At 45.6% G+C, this 17,304-nt stretch overlaps 1 protein-coding gene across 11 annotated transcripts in view; it reads right to left on the bottom strand.

The window, feature by feature from the left end:
• Nucleotides 1-17,304, bottom strand: part of Myt1l (myelin transcription factor 1 like) — a 371,904-nt gene that overhangs the window by 25,607 nt on the left and 328,993 nt on the right. For all 11 annotated transcript variants that reach the window (XM_055624913.1, XM_055624903.1, XM_055624923.1 and 8 more), the window contains 3 exons: nucleotides 11,296-11,358; nucleotides 3,750-3,833; nucleotides 1,893-2,114 (listed from right to left, as the gene is read on the bottom strand). In XM_055624913.1, coding sequence (XP_055480888.1) covers nucleotides 1,893-2,114; nucleotides 3,750-3,833; nucleotides 11,296-11,358 — 369 coding nt within the window. The remainder of the gene's footprint in view (nucleotides 1-1,892; nucleotides 2,115-3,749; nucleotides 3,834-11,295; nucleotides 11,359-17,304) is intronic.

A 17,304-nucleotide genomic window follows, 5' to 3' on the forward strand; every position in this document is an offset into this window, starting at 1 on the left:
ATACCAAGTCAGGGTATGAAACTTTATCTTTGCCATGTTAGAAAACGTGCCCTGACTCATACAGGGGCTTTTTAACATTTTTTAAACATTACACTTAGTTCAGGTTATAGGAAGAGGGACTCTGTGGAGGGCATTTTGGCACTATCTGTTCACATTTCATGAACACACCGCTGCTGGAGACTGGATTCTGCCGATCCAGTGTTGCTGGCATACCTCCGGGCAGACACACATGCAGGTGTTTGGAGGAGAAAGTGTCCTCAGCCTTCTTTTAGTATTTGAATCTAAGGGGGGCAGGCAGTGGAGCCTGGTGGGAGAGGCTGGCCCTGGAGAGGGGAGGCAGCTGGGTACAACCAGGGTTGTTGCCCTGATACCTGCTGGCCCCAGGAGTGCTGTGAACAGATGGGTCTTCTTGTGCCTATTCAAGAAACTGTTTGTGTGAACGGGGGCACTAACTGCCCACGCCTGGTTGTAGGTGTACTCTGTATGCACATACTGTTGCATAACTTCAGAGAGAAAACAAGGGCCACTAGCCTTGGAAAGTAGTTGGGAGGACAGACTATGGAAAAGACCTATATTTTTTACAATGTATTTAGGCCGCTGAATTTTTCTACCTGAGCAGGACTATCTGTTTTGTTTCTCTTCCTTCTTTTTTTGTGTATGCATGCATGTTTGTGGTGCACTAATATGTGAATTAGTCTGAAAGCTGTGCAAACCTGGGAATACATGGAAGCCAGAGGACACTGGATGTCCCTCTCCATTACTCTCCACCTTGTTACTTTGAAGCAGGGTCTCTCCCTGGACCTGGAGCTCAGGGAGTTTTGGTCAAGCTGGCAACCAACAGGTCCCCGTCATCCCCTCAGTGCCAGAGTTCACACACACTCACACACACACACACACACACACACACACACACACACACACACGAAGAGGCCTTGCTTGTTGCATGGGTATTGTGACTCAAAGTCAGGTCTTTATGCCAGCACAGCAAATGCTTCTCTCCACCGAGATAGCTCTCCACCCCAAGAGTTTCTTCAATAACAGAAAATACTTCACAATGTTCCAGCTCCGTGTCATACACTCTTGAAGGTAACATTACTTCTTTGGCCGGCATATCATCGCCTGGTTATTTTTTTAGGTAGTTTTACACAGATCTGTGTGTGTGTGTGGGTGTGTGTGTGTGTGTGCACGCGCGCGCACATTTCCATGGGAGAAGTGTCACAGGGTATCAGCAAGGGAACCACTGTGACTCCTCCCCACTGGCAGGCACTGACACTGTGCAGTGTGAGTCCCTGACACTCAGACACCAAGTCTAGAGGGTCGTGCTGCCTTTCCTTTGAGACTGGCTGCCACTGACTGCAGCTTTCCCAGGGAGCCCAGGACATACCACACAACAGGGCTCTTTCGTGAAAATTGAGTCATACGTCTACCTAAATTAAACAAATGAAAATGAATGGGGCTGACTGAGTCTCCTGGGAGTTTTCTCATGTATCTGACAGGGACCTGCTTTGAGGCCCCTGTGCAAGCACCACTCTCTTTTCCCAGGAATTCCAAGCAAGACATAGTTCAGTCTACAGATACCTCTGTGAATGCTCCTGTGGGTTCATGTGAGATGAAGTCTGCTTCTTACTGTGAATCCTGATATTCAAACAAATGACAAACAAAACCAAAACCCAACCCCCACCCCAGAAAACTACGGTCCTAGTAGGTAGACGCAGCTGAGGTGGTTTGTGCTTTCGAGATAAGTTGGCAGCTTTGCACATCTTTCCTCACATCTCCACACGTTGTTAGTTTGGTGGATGTTTCCGTCTTGGCTTTAAGGAAGGCGGTGAAACCCGTTTCCTCCGGGGTCAGCCGCTACAGCTGAAAAGCGCGCTGGCAACGTGCGGACTCACCTGCGGTGTGTGAGGAAGCTGCCACTGACGTGTCCCGACCCGTCACACCCAGGTGTAGGGCAGGACATGCCCTCAGTCTTGACTGACTTCCAGGAGAACTGGGAGCCGTTGAGGTACCCGTCTTTCTGCCTCTTGGCCGCCAGGGGGCAGCCTGAGGCGCTGCGGTGGGATGCATACTTCCCAGTGATGTGGCCCTGGCCGTCACAGCCAGGGACCGGACACCTGACAACAGACAGAGGGCAAAACTTCATTGTCTTCCCTGTCCTGGGCATCATGGACTCGGCAAAAAGAGTCACCCCGTGTGAAAGAACAAAAGCGAAAACAAAACCGCCCATGCTCTACTGGACAAGGGAAAGGGAAACAAGAAGGGGATAGGAAGAGCCAGGTGTGGTGGCAAGAGCCTGTAATCTGAGGTGGCAGGAGGGGGATCAGAACCAAGAAGACCTAGAAGGACACCACCTAGTGGGGACATGTGGTATTTCACCCTTTTAGAAATGGACAGGAAGGGCAGACATAGCTCAGGGAACTATATCCTGTCATTTGGGAGGCATGGAGACTCTCACACGAAGACCTCTGATGAGATGCAGTTGTATGCAGAAAATGCCATGTGTTCCATTTCTGGTGGCAAAATACAAAGCTATTGGGTCAGTGTAGGAGTTCAATTAATATATGCTAATAAAAAGGCAATTTCAGCAACCAGCATTCTCTCAAGGGTTAGGAAGCGCTCTATGTGGCTGTGCTCTCAGGGGGACACAAGGTATCCCTTCAGCTAGATGAGATGCCATACCTCAGGAGCAGCATCTACAGCTCAAGAGCGGAAGGTGCAGGGAGCAGAGTTGCTGTGGGGCCCCAACTGGGATTGTACCGCTGATTGCTTACATGGGAGGAGCCCAGACTCAGTCAAGAAAGTGTCCCAGCGTGCCTCAGAAAAGGCTGAGGCTGACTTCCCAACCGCCGCTGCTCAGGGCTGTGTGTCTGCCTGCATTTTCTTTTCATTTTCTATTTCTCCCTCTCCTCTCCTTGCTCCTTTTCCCGCCCCCCCTTTCTTTCTTTCAACAGGGTCTCATATAGCATGGGCTGGCCTGATGAACTGGCTATGTGGCTGAGGATGACTTTGAACTTCTGATTCTTCAGTCTTCATCTTACAGGTCTGTGCCACCCATGCTCATATATGTAGTGCTGAGTTTTGAACCTCATACATGCTGGGCAAGCCCTGCTACCAACTAAGTTATATCTCTACCCTCACATTTCTTTTCAAATAGCAAAATTTACATGGCACAGAATCCTTATGTTTGTTTGTTTTGATAAATTTTAGTTTATCTTAATGTTCTACGTTTTCACTGACTTTTGTTTGGGTTAAAACTTATCTCTCAAAGTACTTGTATTGAAATTTAATGCAAACCCACCAGGTTTATCTTGTGAGGTTTGGGGCCCTGAGAGGGAGGGAAAAACAGGGAGAAATAGAAAATAAAAATTAAATCCGTTTAGAACCACCAGCCCTTTGGGTTGCAGATGAAGGTGCAAACAGTTTCTTCTCAAGCAAGCCTCAGGAGAGGAAGCGCTTCTGCTGGTCTTAGCAAGCCACATGCAGGGAATTTGCTTTCCGTGTTATATCTGCAGCCCCCAGTATATTCAGGGGAAGGAAGCGTTTCTTGAGATTTGGGTCACTAGACATATCACTTGGTGACCCAGATTATGACTGGACATCTGAAATGTTGTGGCCAGTTAGCAGATGCTCTTTGGTTTAGGTTCATCTGACCTAGTTGTTTAGTGAAACCTCAGCAGATGTCTTCCAGAACCTGCTGGCTCCTTTTCTCATGGATGTTCAGTGTGTGTGGCCCTTACTGGCCCCCATACCTGATTGGCTCCTGGTCTTCCTTGTCCTCTTTGCTCTGTGCTATCCGGATGCCACTCTTCTTTGCTCTTGGGCACCCAGAAAGGCTGAAGGAGAGACAGGTTTCAGAGACACCAAACACTGAGACATGGGTAAAACTTTCACACCAGTGGTCTGATTCCCTCTACAGCCTGGGATTTGGGGATGAATTAAAAATCGAGGGAGAAAAGCCATTTTGAACATAACCCCTATGTCCTCTCAATGCCTTTGTACTCTGTTAGTTCTCTCTCATAGAGGTTGAGAGCCTTGGGTGGACCAAGTGCTGTAGATATGGGGAATGGCCAGATTGAGAACTGGGGATAGTGATGGGAAAAGATGCTGGAGAAGGTTCTGTGGATGCATATGGAGAGGCAGGGGAGGGAGGGAGAGATAAAGGGAAGGACGGATCGTGAGGCGACATGAAGGGCAGACAGGTTCATCTTGGTGCTGTGAAAAGCCCTGCAGCCCAGATGTGTACTAGGAACTGGTCTACCTCACCCAAGTGTAGACTTCTGGTTGTATCTGCAGAAGAGATGCTAGAGTCTGAGCATGTTTGTTTTCCTTTTAGGTTTTGGACATAGAGGCATTGGAGATTTTATCAAGGAATCTTCATGTACTAGGCCCCCTCTGAATGTCTCTCCCTACATCTAGACATCTTATGCTGGGCATGCAGTGTGGGCTTTGGCCTATGCAAATCTTGTGAGGCTGACCATTCCCTCACTGTTCCAACACATTCCTCTGTCACCTCTAGCTCAGTGTCCCTTGATGGCTTTCTCCCCTGGACCTTCACCTTCGTTTTGGCCTCATACACCTCTTGTCTGTCACCCTTCTCTTGGACTTGGCTTCCACATGGAGGTCACATCTACCTCTGCTTTTTCTTGCTCACCTGTCCCTCCTCCAAAAGCTCCTCTCAGAGGCTGGTCCCAAAGATGTGTGAGACACCTTGTATTCATCTGGATCTTTGGCTCCTACTCAAGGCCTTGCACAGAGCAGTTGACAACTAAGTATCTGCTGAGTGTATCAGCATAATGGGGAAATACAGACTCAGGAAGCAGGCTTCTCTCCCAACACTGTGAGGTCCAGTTTCCTGCTCATTATGCTCGGTGGCTTACAAGCCCTGGGTTACAGGGTTTCATTCTCACAGACAGCACTTTAGGACTTGACTGCAAGTTTGATACAACCCATATTACTCTTCCTGCCTGACAGAAGCACATAGATTTCCCAGCTGGGCACGGAGCATCCCAAGGCTGCTGTCAAGGACTGTCCAGTTTTCCAGTGACTAAATACTTTCCTTCTGATTTTCTTTTGTTACACACACACACACACACACACACACACACACACACACACACACACACCCCTCAGGCTGTTCCCAATTATTTGCTATGTTGCCTACAATGATCTTTAATTTATCATTCTCTTTTCTCCACCTTGTCAGTACTACAATCCTGATATCTCAGGCAGCATGCTTTTAGGTTGCTGGGAACTAAACCCAGGGATCTGTGTATGCTAAGCAAACATACTACTACCTACAAGCCCAGACTCAGTGCTCTCTATTTATGCGGTGAAGCATGGACATTAAATCTGTTATTCTTCAGAGACTCCTGAGACTCCCATGGTGACTACAGGTCAGCCTGGAAACGGCACCAGGCCGGCTGCTGAAGTATTTATCCTTTTGCTGGTAGTACTTGGCGATGTATCTGATCATGGTTCCTCAAACCAAGATTTTAGAGGAGCCTCCCACAGGAAGGACAAAGAGAACAGGAGTCCAGGGAGGGTACAGAGATTCCATGATATTTGTGTTTCTTCCTTAGGATCCAAATGGGAAGATGCCAGCTGCCTTCTCTTTTCAGTTGAGTGACAGATACACAATTGCTCGACCTTTGAGGGAGGCCTAAGGCTCCATGAACCACTCCTCACAGCAAGCTAACAGCAACTCCAGGCCCATCTTTCCTCTCTAAATACCTTATTTAGAGTATTTTCTTTCCTCTGACTCCTTCAAAGTGAAGGCAGAACCCTCCTGCCTGGGAGAGAAAGCTTTGCTTCTTCCTCTCACGTCTGCCTTGCTTAGTTGTCTTAGAGTAAGAACCATGAGGGGAATGTATTTGAGCAGAATCCTATACGGCAGCTTTCACATCCAGATCATGATATGGCCACTCACTTCTGGCCACCAGTACTTTCCTTCCTATACCCTTGAGTTTTCTCTTACTGAATAGGGTTGCATATATGTTCAAAGGGCTCACATTGGGGAGATGCCTGTGCCATCATTCCCAGCTAGGAGGATGCCAGGCTTAAGTCAACATGAATACCAGTCCCCACATCCACCTCCCTTTCCTGCCTGGAGCTGCTCAAGGCCCTGCCCAGGCATCCCTGTCTCTTTCTTCCAGAGATTAGTTGTCCCTTGAAGACAGAACTTTCTTAGTTATCCTTGTTCCTTGACCTCTAGAATGTAGTATGCGCTCAATAAATATCTGTGGAATTCTAAGTTTCTAGACTCTTGGGCTGACATTTGGAATCATGCTATAAATTACTAAATAGTTCCTAAGCAAAAACTAGGTTTCCCGAAATTCATTACCATTGACTCAGAGATTCGCTAGATATTTATATTTTTATGTGAAAGTGTATACATTAGAGATATGTGACACTCTCAGGAGGTTCTGATGGTAGACCTCACCAGGTCACACTAAGGTTCATATCTCTAAGTTGTTTGCCTGACTTTAAACTGGGGTCAGACAGATGAACGGGACCTTCTTAAGCACGCCAGTGTTACCTGACATGACAATGAACTTCCCTGCTCAAATCCATCCCTAAAGAAAGAACCAGAAGCTGTTGTCCTCAGTAATCTGCCTGCAGCTCTGCCTCCTGCCTTCCTAGGAATGTAATTCTGAGTTGCAGTTTCTGCTTTCCTCTGTAAACCAACAGCCTGCTCTGTGCTCATCATCAGAGCAGTTGCTGCTCTGTGGCATGAAGAGTTGCAGATCCTAGAACTGAAAACAGCCAATTTGAGTCTTTGTCTGAATTACTGTAGGTTGTTTTTGTTTGTTTGTTTGAGAACAACAAACATGATTGTAACACTTGACTTCTTAGGGTAGAAAGACAGACTACGGTGGGCCTTAGCCACCTCAGGTGAGGTGAGAGGGCGGGGGACCGGCACCTGGGAGCTGTGTGTCTGGATGAGAAGTGTCACCTCCAGGCCAGAATGTTGCTCAGCCAGCTTCCCTTGGGTGAGGGCAGGGCTTCCCTGTAGCACGTGAGCAGCTTCTGCCAGCGGGTCTGTGACATAGTTTCTATAGCTCCCTAGTGAGGGGTAAAACCTTCTGATTCTGTGACCCTCAGAGAAGCCCTTCTCTTGGTGTTCTGGATGCCAGCAAGCCTGCTGTCTTAACCTATCTTTGAGTCAGATGATGCTTCTCCTAATAGCAGAGAGGGTCTCTGGGATCACTGTCTGGACTTCTCAGAGCACAGTGAAACAGGGTAGAAGGTATTCTGAACCTTTTGGCTGGAACTTTGGATCTTTCACCTCATAAAAGAACAGCAGAAGAGGGCTTGAGAGAACACTGAGCTGACAGCATGTCAAATTTGTATTCCTGCTTCAAGTCCTCATTTCAGCTAAGGTAAAAATAATCTCACAGTTACTGAGACCATGTGTGTTTGAAGCTCAGTGCAAGACTTGTTCCGTAGGATGTCATCAGTAAACTGTGTCCTGTGTTTTGGGAGGTTATTAGTTGCTTGTTAAGATGTGTAGATACTTAAATGGGAGGCAAAAAATCCCCTGTGGGACACGAAGTGGAAGCTGAGGGTCTGGGGTATGTCTTGCTATTGTATGATCCTGTTGAAAAGGTGAATGGAAGGGCTCAGTCAGAGAACAAGGGAACCCCCTGTGAGCCTGTGTGGTAGGAGCACTCAGAAGCCACTGAACCACTGTAGTTAAAAAACAAAACAAAACAAAACAAAACAAAAAACAGATGAAGGAGGCTCCACGGAAGGCTAGGAAAAGAGCACACAGAAGGTCTTCGAGAAGCTGAGAAAATGAATAAGAATTACAAGACGAAGTCAGTTCAAGGCTGCAGATTGTGAAAGCTACAGGCCCATCAGAGGACAGCGGGAGGGGGAGGTATGGATGAAAGCATCAGAAAACATCACAGTCCACAGATATTTGTTAACATGAGTTCAGGGGTCATCAGATACGACATGACTGGAAGTTGCACCACTGTTCAAACCCAAAGCAAGCAAGTTCCAATTGCATCTTGTCTACCATGTCTCTGGGTACAACCTCTCCCTGTGGTTGGACCCCACCCCATGGTCTCCCAGTACTATTCTGGGCTCATAGATTCATGGAATGCAACACCTGACCTAGATACCATGATTTATGTCATCTCTTCTAGCTTATCTCTTAGAGCCTCAGATTCCTCAGATCCCCACCCCCTACATACACAAAATGGGTTGAGTGTGTAGAGAACAGCAGGAGGGGGCATACAGCCTTGTAGTGATTTGAGTAAGAATGGTGGGCCCTATAAGCTGGAAGGCTTACTCATCAGGGAGTGGCACTACTTGGGAAGGAGTAGAAGGTTGGGCTTTGCTGGAGTAGGCATGGCCTTGTTGGAAGAATTATGTCACTGGGAGCTAGGGGTTTTGAGGTTTCACGGGAATAAGCTAGGCCCAGTCTTTTTTTTTTCCAGCTGCCTTTGGATCCAGATGTTGAATGCTCGGCTACTTCTCTAGGACCATGTCTGCCTGTGTGTCACCAAGCTCCATGCCATCATAATGGACTGAGCCTCTGGACCTGTAAGCAAGCCCCAATTAAATACTTTCTTTTATAAAAGTTGCTGCGGTCATGGTGCCTCTTCACAGCAACAGAACACAGACTAAGACAATCCTCCATTTCATTTCTATTACAAAGAGGCCTGTGGTAATACTCTGGGGTCTTCAGTCATAGAACAGGGCCATCCTGTAACTCCAGACAGGATGATGTGTGCACTCATTTTATGACCAGCAAAGACAGACTTATGGGTGTCAGAAACTATCCATGGGCGCTTACCCTTGGTCTGCTTAGAATCCTTGCTCTGAGACCTCACTTCTTACTGTGGCATGAAGATGCTCTGACCTCAAAACTGAGCTGAATTGTCACATATCTGGAAAACCCAGTGCATCCCTGTCTAGGCAAACTTTCTTCTATGGTCTCTATACTGTAAGTATTTCATGGCCTGTGTTCCTGGGAAGGGATTCAGGAACATAAAAGAGAAGGAAGATTCCTAATGATCCTGTGGCTAACAGTCAATGAGCCTGAAGAAGGTATCCATCTAGCTGTTGGCTTCTGTCTTTACTCAACGTATACAGACCTTTGTTTATTTAGCTGTGACCTCAGTCTTTCCTCAGTGGAAAATTTACATAAAAACTAGGAACTGAATGCAGTGTTCTTACTTAATATGCTTGACTTTATTTCAACTTGTATGTAAAGGAATTTGTTACTACATAACACTTCAATAGACTGTACTTTCTAGTTGCTAAAACTGCTACAAGACAATATTTGCCCAAAAATTTCTCCTCAAAATCAAATTTGCTTTGCAACTCTGTTGATAAAGCCTGAATTTACTTCAGTACAGATCATGGCTTAAATAGAAGCTTGATATACAAATACACACACACAGACACCATGCACACCCATACATATGAACACTACCACACATGAATACAAAGATACACAACACACACATACATATGCACGCACATGCTCATACACTCCACACACATACATCATATCTATCCACATACATAGTACTCATACACTAATCTCACATTATTTTGAGGCAAAATCTCTCTATGTAGCCTAGCCTGGCCTTGAACTCTTGCTGATCCTCCTGCCTTAGCTTCCAAGTGCTGGGATTACATATGTGAACCATCATGCCTGGCTCTAAATTACACCTAATGACACATTTGTATCTTAATAATACCCAACATTCTAAATAAAAAATGTAAAATGCTTATACTCATTATGATCAAAGGTAGGTACACATTGCCACCTTTTTTTTTTTAAGTAGGAAACAAGGTATTGGCTGTGGGGTGATCAGGAAACTTCAATATTCAGTTGTGCAGATTTACAAGACGATGAATGTTCTAGAGGCATTTATTTTCTAAGATATAATATAAAGACTGGAATAGAATGTGCCTGACTTTACGCATTTAACTCGAGTGCTTTTGAGTTCTTTTTAATATAAACCAACCATCTACTTTGGAAACCCTTTCGGAAAGCTCTCACTCTGTCTCACACACCTGGCAATACAAGTCAAAGGCTCAGACCTCTCCTGACCTGGGGGGCTAAGTCTAGAGACATCTTGACTGGCACCTGAGGATGGAGGTCATGGAACCATTCAACAGCCTATAGCTTGAGGGAAACCTCAGAGCACAGGACTCTCAGTTCACAAACCCAGCATCACTGCCCCTGGGAAAGCCAGGTGGAGGTCATGTGCTTCTCTGTGCCCAGACAGCATGTGCATGTCAGTTTCTATAGACAGTGATGGCCCCACAGACCCCCAAGTTCTCAGAATGTGATGAAGATCATCCTCTGTGACCAAAGTCTGAGACACCCCACCTTGAGTCCCTACCCTGTTCTTGTAGAATGAAGCGTGAGCAAGAGCCCAGCCAAGCTAGCTTAGTAAAAATCCCAGGCCCTTGGTGCCTGCCTCATGGCCATCTTACACTCTTACTGCTCTCAGCAGTAACATTATGGGGTCCTTACTGATCCCCAAATGATAATGGTTTGCCATCTACTGACACCCTGCTGGCTGCGGACCCCACTTGTCCTTATAGGTGTTGGGATTTGAGGCTCTGATGCAGGATTTCTGAACATGTCACCAAGCTCCTTGAGGAGAGTCTGCCTTGCCTTCTTTACCAAGTATTTCACCTACCCTCATTCTGTAATGGTTTTACCAAGATTTTTTTTTTCAATTCTCTTTCAACATCGTGTACCTGTCTTTAAGTATGCACTTCCACTACGCAGGTGGAACAACAGGTAGCGGAGGCCTTTGGTCAGTTCATGCGGGGGAGGGGGGGGTGTTTCTGTGTCATTTTGTAGCCTCTCTGTTCTCATTATGAGGAATGAAAGTTTAAAATTAAGCCTTTCTGTGGTAGTCAATCTTGCTTATAGTACTTGCACAGCTTTATGCTTCAAAGCCTAATGTTAAGGGGACCACCAGCAGCATGCATGTATCGGAATATTTGCCTACATGGGGTATTCTCAGAGATAACACATTTGGAGATGAGTCTTTTCCCCTTGGTCTACAATGGGGGATGGGAATGTTTTTTTTTGCGGGGGAGGGCTCTTGCTGCTCTAGGGTGGTACACAGACCCAGGGGGGATGACCATCCTAGCAGCACCCAAGAAGAGAGTCCTGTGACCCCAAGTCCAGATCTCTAGCTGAGGATAGCTAATGAGGCACACAGTCAGCCTGTACCTCCCCCAAGAATGCAGCATCCCTGCCAGGATGGAGCTGCTGCTCTGGGGAGGGAGCATGGTTGTGACGAGTCTACTTACCTTCGATGAGAAGCGTAATTGCCAGTGATGTGTCCAGAACCGTCACAGCCAGGGGTGGGACACCTGCAAGTACAAATGCAAATGGGGTAATTTACTTGAAGGAAACCAACTTCCCTGGATAATTGACTTTATTTATCCAAAAGGCAAACTCTATACTGTGTACCCTTCCTACTAAGAGAAACTAAATTGATCTGGGAGCTCTCTGGCTCACTCACAACCATTCCCACATAGGAATCCATCTTTGCTTCCTTCCTTCCCAGCACAAGGACATGCCCAAAGAACCATGGATTTTTGTGACCACTTAGGACTTCTCAGTCTCTGAAGTGCCTAGAATTCTCTGTCAATAGACTTAAGGATCCCCACATGGCTTTGTGTACCCTTAACGTTCCTTTGAGCTTATTCAAGGACAATTACTGCAGGGCTTGCTATCACAGTTTACACATGACAAAGTACAAAAACAGAAAGATATGCATCATTGCTAAGGTAAATGGGCTAGTCTGAGCCAGAAAAGGCAGCAGCTAGAACTTGTGCTTGGGGTGGGGATAGAATGGGGTAGAACCAGAGTTCTCTAGTCAGGGACCCTTGTGTAGGTCTGCTTTACTCTAGTCTATTACTTTTCCATCGTGGAGTACAGTGTAGGAAGCACATCTGCATGCCCTGACCAGGGATCTCATATTAGCCGCAGGCTTCTCTGCTGAGTCTGTTTAAACCCACAGAAACAAATTCATTGGGCATCTCAAGACGAGCTTACACTACTGAAGGGTTTTATAAGTGTTTCCAAATAACGTGTGTGTGTGTGTGTGTGTGTGTGTGTGTGTGTGTGTTAGGGTATATGCATGTGAAGGCTGGGGACTGCATCAGTATCATTTCTCAGGCACTACTCTCTCTCTTTCTCTCTCATCCATCCATCTTATCCTCTACCTATCATTTATCTTTTATCTATCATCTATCTATCTATCTATCTATCTATCTATCTATCTATCTATCTATCTATCTCTGTGTGTCTGTCTGTGTGTCTTTCTGTCTATCTATCTATCTGACAAAGCCCCTGAGTGTCCTGGAATATACCAAGTAGATTAGGCTGGCTAGAAGCCCTAGGGATACACCTGTCTCTACCTCCTCATTAGGTCTAGTTTTAAATTTTTTATTTTATTTTTACACTGGATTCTGGAGATGGTATTAAGGTATTAATTCTTGCAAAGCAAGTACTTTTACCATGGTGCTCTCTCCAGCCATCCATATAAGTTCTTAAATACACCATCCCAGGAGCAAGCAGATAGCAATGTAAAAACATGCTTCTCAAAGCAACCACATTGCCTCTGTATCTCTGTTAAGATAAAACTAAGGGACGGAAGTTTAAAAAAAATCATTTCCATTAAATAACCCAGATTCTGTGATCCAGTGAACAAAATAGCATCTGTTAATGAAGAGAAGACTGTGCTGTTTGCTCATCCCTACCAAGGGAGAGCCTGAACCCAGGTCAAGAGCAAAGGCACACATGTGAACAGTTAGCGCATGTGTTCTGTTTCTAAGGATCTTGCTTTCCCTCTGCTCAGAAAGTGCAATGCTTAGCAGTGCTGAGGGTGGGCCAGCATGTTAGCCAAGTACAGAGGTGAGACTGGCAGGCTCCCCATGCACAAAAATGAGGCTAGCCCACAGCCTGGTACAGCGAGGCTGGCAGACTAGTCACCTACAGATGTGCCTTCTCCAGACTGGATGACAGTGCCAAGGAGCAGGTGGGCACACAGGAACTGGACAAGTTTCAAATGTGTGAATGGCAGATTGCCACACTTAGATGCATAAAAAATTTTCAGGGTTTAGAAATTTTCTAATTTCCCTCTGGTCCTATGAAAGGGAATGCACATCCAGATCTCAGGACACAGAAGTCAGTACCTTCCACACCATATGTAAGGATAGAGCTTAATTTATGGCCTGTTGTAGGGAGGAGCAAAGCCAACTGAGCGGCAAGGCATTGGGGGTGTCTGTGGAGTGCTCCAGTCCACACAGGAGGAGATGGACCTTTGAGACAAGCATTGGCTAAAGAATGAGGGTGAGGTTGTTCTTAATGAATTTTGCTTGTCAGTAGCAGCTCCAGCCCTGATTGGGGACTTGGGTTTGAACAGATTAACTGCATCAGTCTTCACTTCCTGTGTGATGGTAAGACTGCCACTCAATAGCTAAGAAAGTATTTTCTGAGAAGTAATTCAGTGGACTTGTCAAGTGGTTGATTTTCCCAATGCTGAGGCACTCACCTGAGAGAGAATCTTGGAAGCAGTGAAATCATTCTGAGAGCTATGGAACATTGTAACAGCTCTGTTTGGAGGTATATCAAGAGATGCTGCTTCCTAACCACCAATAACATATACTTGGCTGTATTTTCTACTTTAGGGAGATTTTAAAGCTCTTCCTAATTTAAAAACCTAGTGAAAGTTAATTTAGACGTTACTCATTTATCACGAGTAAACCCAAAATGAAAGTGAGGTGTTACAACCAAGAAAGAGCAATGATAATCAGATCTTAAGACCTCCATCCACAAAACCCCTGCAGCAAGTTTTATGTGTTAGGCTGTCCTTTACAAAGGGGTAATTCATCACCTAGTAAGATAGAGGTTCAAAATGTACTCTTTCTATCACAAAAGAAAAAAAAAAAAACTTTCTCACTTTCGGGGATTTCATCGTTTCGCAGAGAAAACACCATGAGGATCAGAGGCTTTCTTTCTGGACCCTGGCCAGGTGAGAGCACCTGTTAGACTGTGGGTGAACAGGTTAGTTGTGGGCCTGCTGGCAGCCAGGAGGGTAGCTGTGGGCTTAGATAGCCTTTCTCTGTGAGGAGCAAAGGAGAAGGACATGGCCCAGCTCTGCTCCCCTCTCCCTGCACTGTTCAAGCTCAGAACTGCTGAAGTGCTTGCTGCTGCTCTCCACCTGCAGGTGGCACCTTTGGGCCGAGAATGCGAGCTCAGGCTGCTTCACCTGCTCTCCCCTGCAGCGGCTCCAGGCATTCATTCCTATCTGACTGTTCAAGACTTGAAGGCTTTCTTAAACTCATAGATTTACATACAAAATTTCCAGCCTTAAGAAATCTCAATATTCAAAACCACGATTTTCTGAAGCCTTGAGTGAGGGAATGATGAGTCCTCTAAAAGAGGAAGCTGCCTCTCAGGCCTGTTTGCTCCAGGCCTCAGTGGTGGGAGGCGTGTGGAATCCACTTTTCCCTGTCACACTGGCAACCATCCCTCTAGGAGCACATCTTCCCAGGAAGGGAGGCCCACGTGGGACAATCAGAGGCAGCCTGTGTGCACAGCTTGGGTTTTGAAACCACAGAAGAGATGAGCTGGGTTTCCATGGAAACGGCCCTCAGCTCCCTTGGGGGAGGCAATGGCTTGGCTGTCAGCACTGAAGTGCTTCTGGCAGGCCAAGGGAGGTTTTAAAGGACACTGCTTGATGGCCCTTCTTGCCTTCCTAATAGCTGCCATAGACAGCAGCACAGGGGTACTTTAGGCTTTCATGGTTAAGGTTGTGAAGTTTGTTAAACAAAATGCTTGGCTTTATCGGAATATTCTTTCTTTTTTATTACTATGGGAGTATGAGTAAAAACACTCAGGAAAAGGAAATGATGAATAAGTAATCTTGTTCTATTCTTGCTATACTTGCTTCTTCTTAGACTGTGAGACAAAACACCCTGATCTTTTTGTTATAACTTGGTTTTGTATTTGCGATATTAAGAGAAAACAATTTTTGGTAGCACATATTTCTCTTTGGCTGAGAACACTGGTCTTGAAGAACAGTGACAGAAAAATAATTTTAAAATGTCTTAAATGGTGCTTAATTGGAGAGACATGCATATCTGGGCAAAAATCTTTAAAATACTAATTCAGAAGTTCTCATAGACCCCAGGGTACGGCTCTTTTCTGTAGGGAAAGTTATCTACTGCTTACTGGAGTCTGAACCCCCTGGTCCCTCTCTCTCCTGCTTTTCTGCTTATTTACCATCATATAAACATAGGACCTCCTTAAGAATAGCCACTGGCCACACCTACCCAGAGAGTATCAGCTATGTCCTCTAACATAAAAGAATTGGGTATCAGTATACTGAAATACACAATCTTAAAGCCAGACAACTTTGTATTCGTACTTGTCAAAAAGATGGCACAGGAGGCAGCCCATCTCAATTCTGACATGAGTTTGTCCTCAGTGGGACTCAAGGCCCATTAAACAGCCCCATGAGGTACCCTCTTCATAGAACCATAACATGGAGAAAGGGTGGAGACGGTTGCATCTACTGACAGCTGCTGTCTTCCTAGTTCATTATTTGTAAGTGTCTTGAAGTTATTCCTCTTAAAAAGACACATTATGAGGGTCAAGTCAACATTTAGAACTATGTTAAGGAATAGAAAGTCTCATGTCATGATAGGCATGCCCTCTGACGGAGTAAGCATGACACTATATTAGGTGTGCCCTGGTGTTGTGAATATGTGGCATTAGGATACACATGACCTCTGCTCAAGTGGGGATGTGACATCATGGTAGGTATCCCTCTGGTTAAGTGAGTATGGCATCATGATAGGTGTGCCCTCTGGTTAAGCATGTGATGTCATGATAGGTATGTGTTTTGGTTAATGGAGTATGTGGCATCGTGATAGATACACCTCTGGCTAAGTGACTATGCACAGTATAACACATTTGCTGATCCCTGTGGGCTAAAGCGGACCCCATTTCATGCCAAGGCCATGTGATACGAGCTAGCAACTCTCCAACTCATCTGTCACCCCACATCTCTCTGCAGGGGTCACAAAAGCCACATGTTCTGGTTGGGCCCAATGTGCTAATACTAGGGTCAGCTCCCTCTGTGTACATGAAAAGGGGTCAGGTTGTCAGACAGATGTCAAGATATCCCAAGTGCAGAGACCCAGAATAGTACGGTCAATGTGTGACTGGTACATAACCTAGCACCCCTGCTGTGTGAGATAGAGCCCCTAAATGTGCAGTGGGCCCCCAGGTCAGAGCAGGAAAATGTCTGTCTCCAAGTGATTAATGAGTTCTCATGATAGGGGCAACTGCTCATTTTAGAAGTCTTTAAGCAATGGTGCCCAGCACTGCTGTCTGGTGCTGCCTGCCTGGACTCACTGTCCCTGGGGCTGATCACCTCAGGCTGAGCTGGCCCAGAAGGTTAACTTTTAGAAATGCTTGAATTCTGAGCCTGGTGCCAAACTGCAGAGATGGAATGCAGAATAACATACAACATGGGGCAGATGTGCTTTGATGGTCTGGAAATTTCAAGAGATCCCCTTTACAGTAACTCTTTTGTTCCTATTTCATAGCAGTTCTATTTTAGTAAAACACAAAACATTAAAAAAAATCTCTTTAGTGCCTTCAGTTTTAAAAGAAATAAAAATGTAAAAGTAGGCCGTCTCTGGGTGCTAACTACAGCTATAACGTACAATCGTTCTAGCCACAAGCTTTTGCCTGCTTACACAGACATTCCAGTTAAGAACTTTTTCTTTTCTAAAAAAACAAACAAACAAACAAACAAACAACCCCCCCCCAAAAAAAACCATGGCTCTTAAAGTATAATTCTTTTCATCTTTTCTGTCATATAAGTGAAAACAATGAAGAAATGTAGAGAAAGAAACAATAGAGACATTTTTAAATGGACAAATGTCACATGCTTACTCTTAGGTTACAACCTTACATTTCCCCCCCCACAAATAGAAAGCAGGTGACTTATCAGGAATATACATGGTATCTGACAGTCTTAAAAACATTACCTCAGCTTCAAGGGTAGACAAATCTTTAAGTCGTTTTTCAATTTGTAAGGTATTTGATAATTTTCTCTTTATTTGCAGTTCCTCCCCAGTTGTGCAGATTTGGAATGCTCAGGGGGTTTGGCACCAGGGCTGGGCAGGCCACCCCTTAATGACTCCTCCCTGAGTGGAGCTCCTTCCTCCTCCAGGAGCCATTTTTCTCCTAGAAGCCCTTTTCTATCCTGTCCTTATGCCCTGCCCTGCCCTGCT

Source organism: Psammomys obesus, unplaced genomic scaffold (assembly GCF_907164565.1).
Source record: "Psammomys obesus unplaced genomic scaffold, mPsaObe1.curated_primary_1811, whole genome shotgun sequence".
Classification (NCBI taxonomy): domain Eukaryota; kingdom Metazoa; phylum Chordata; class Mammalia; order Rodentia; family Muridae; genus Psammomys; species Psammomys obesus.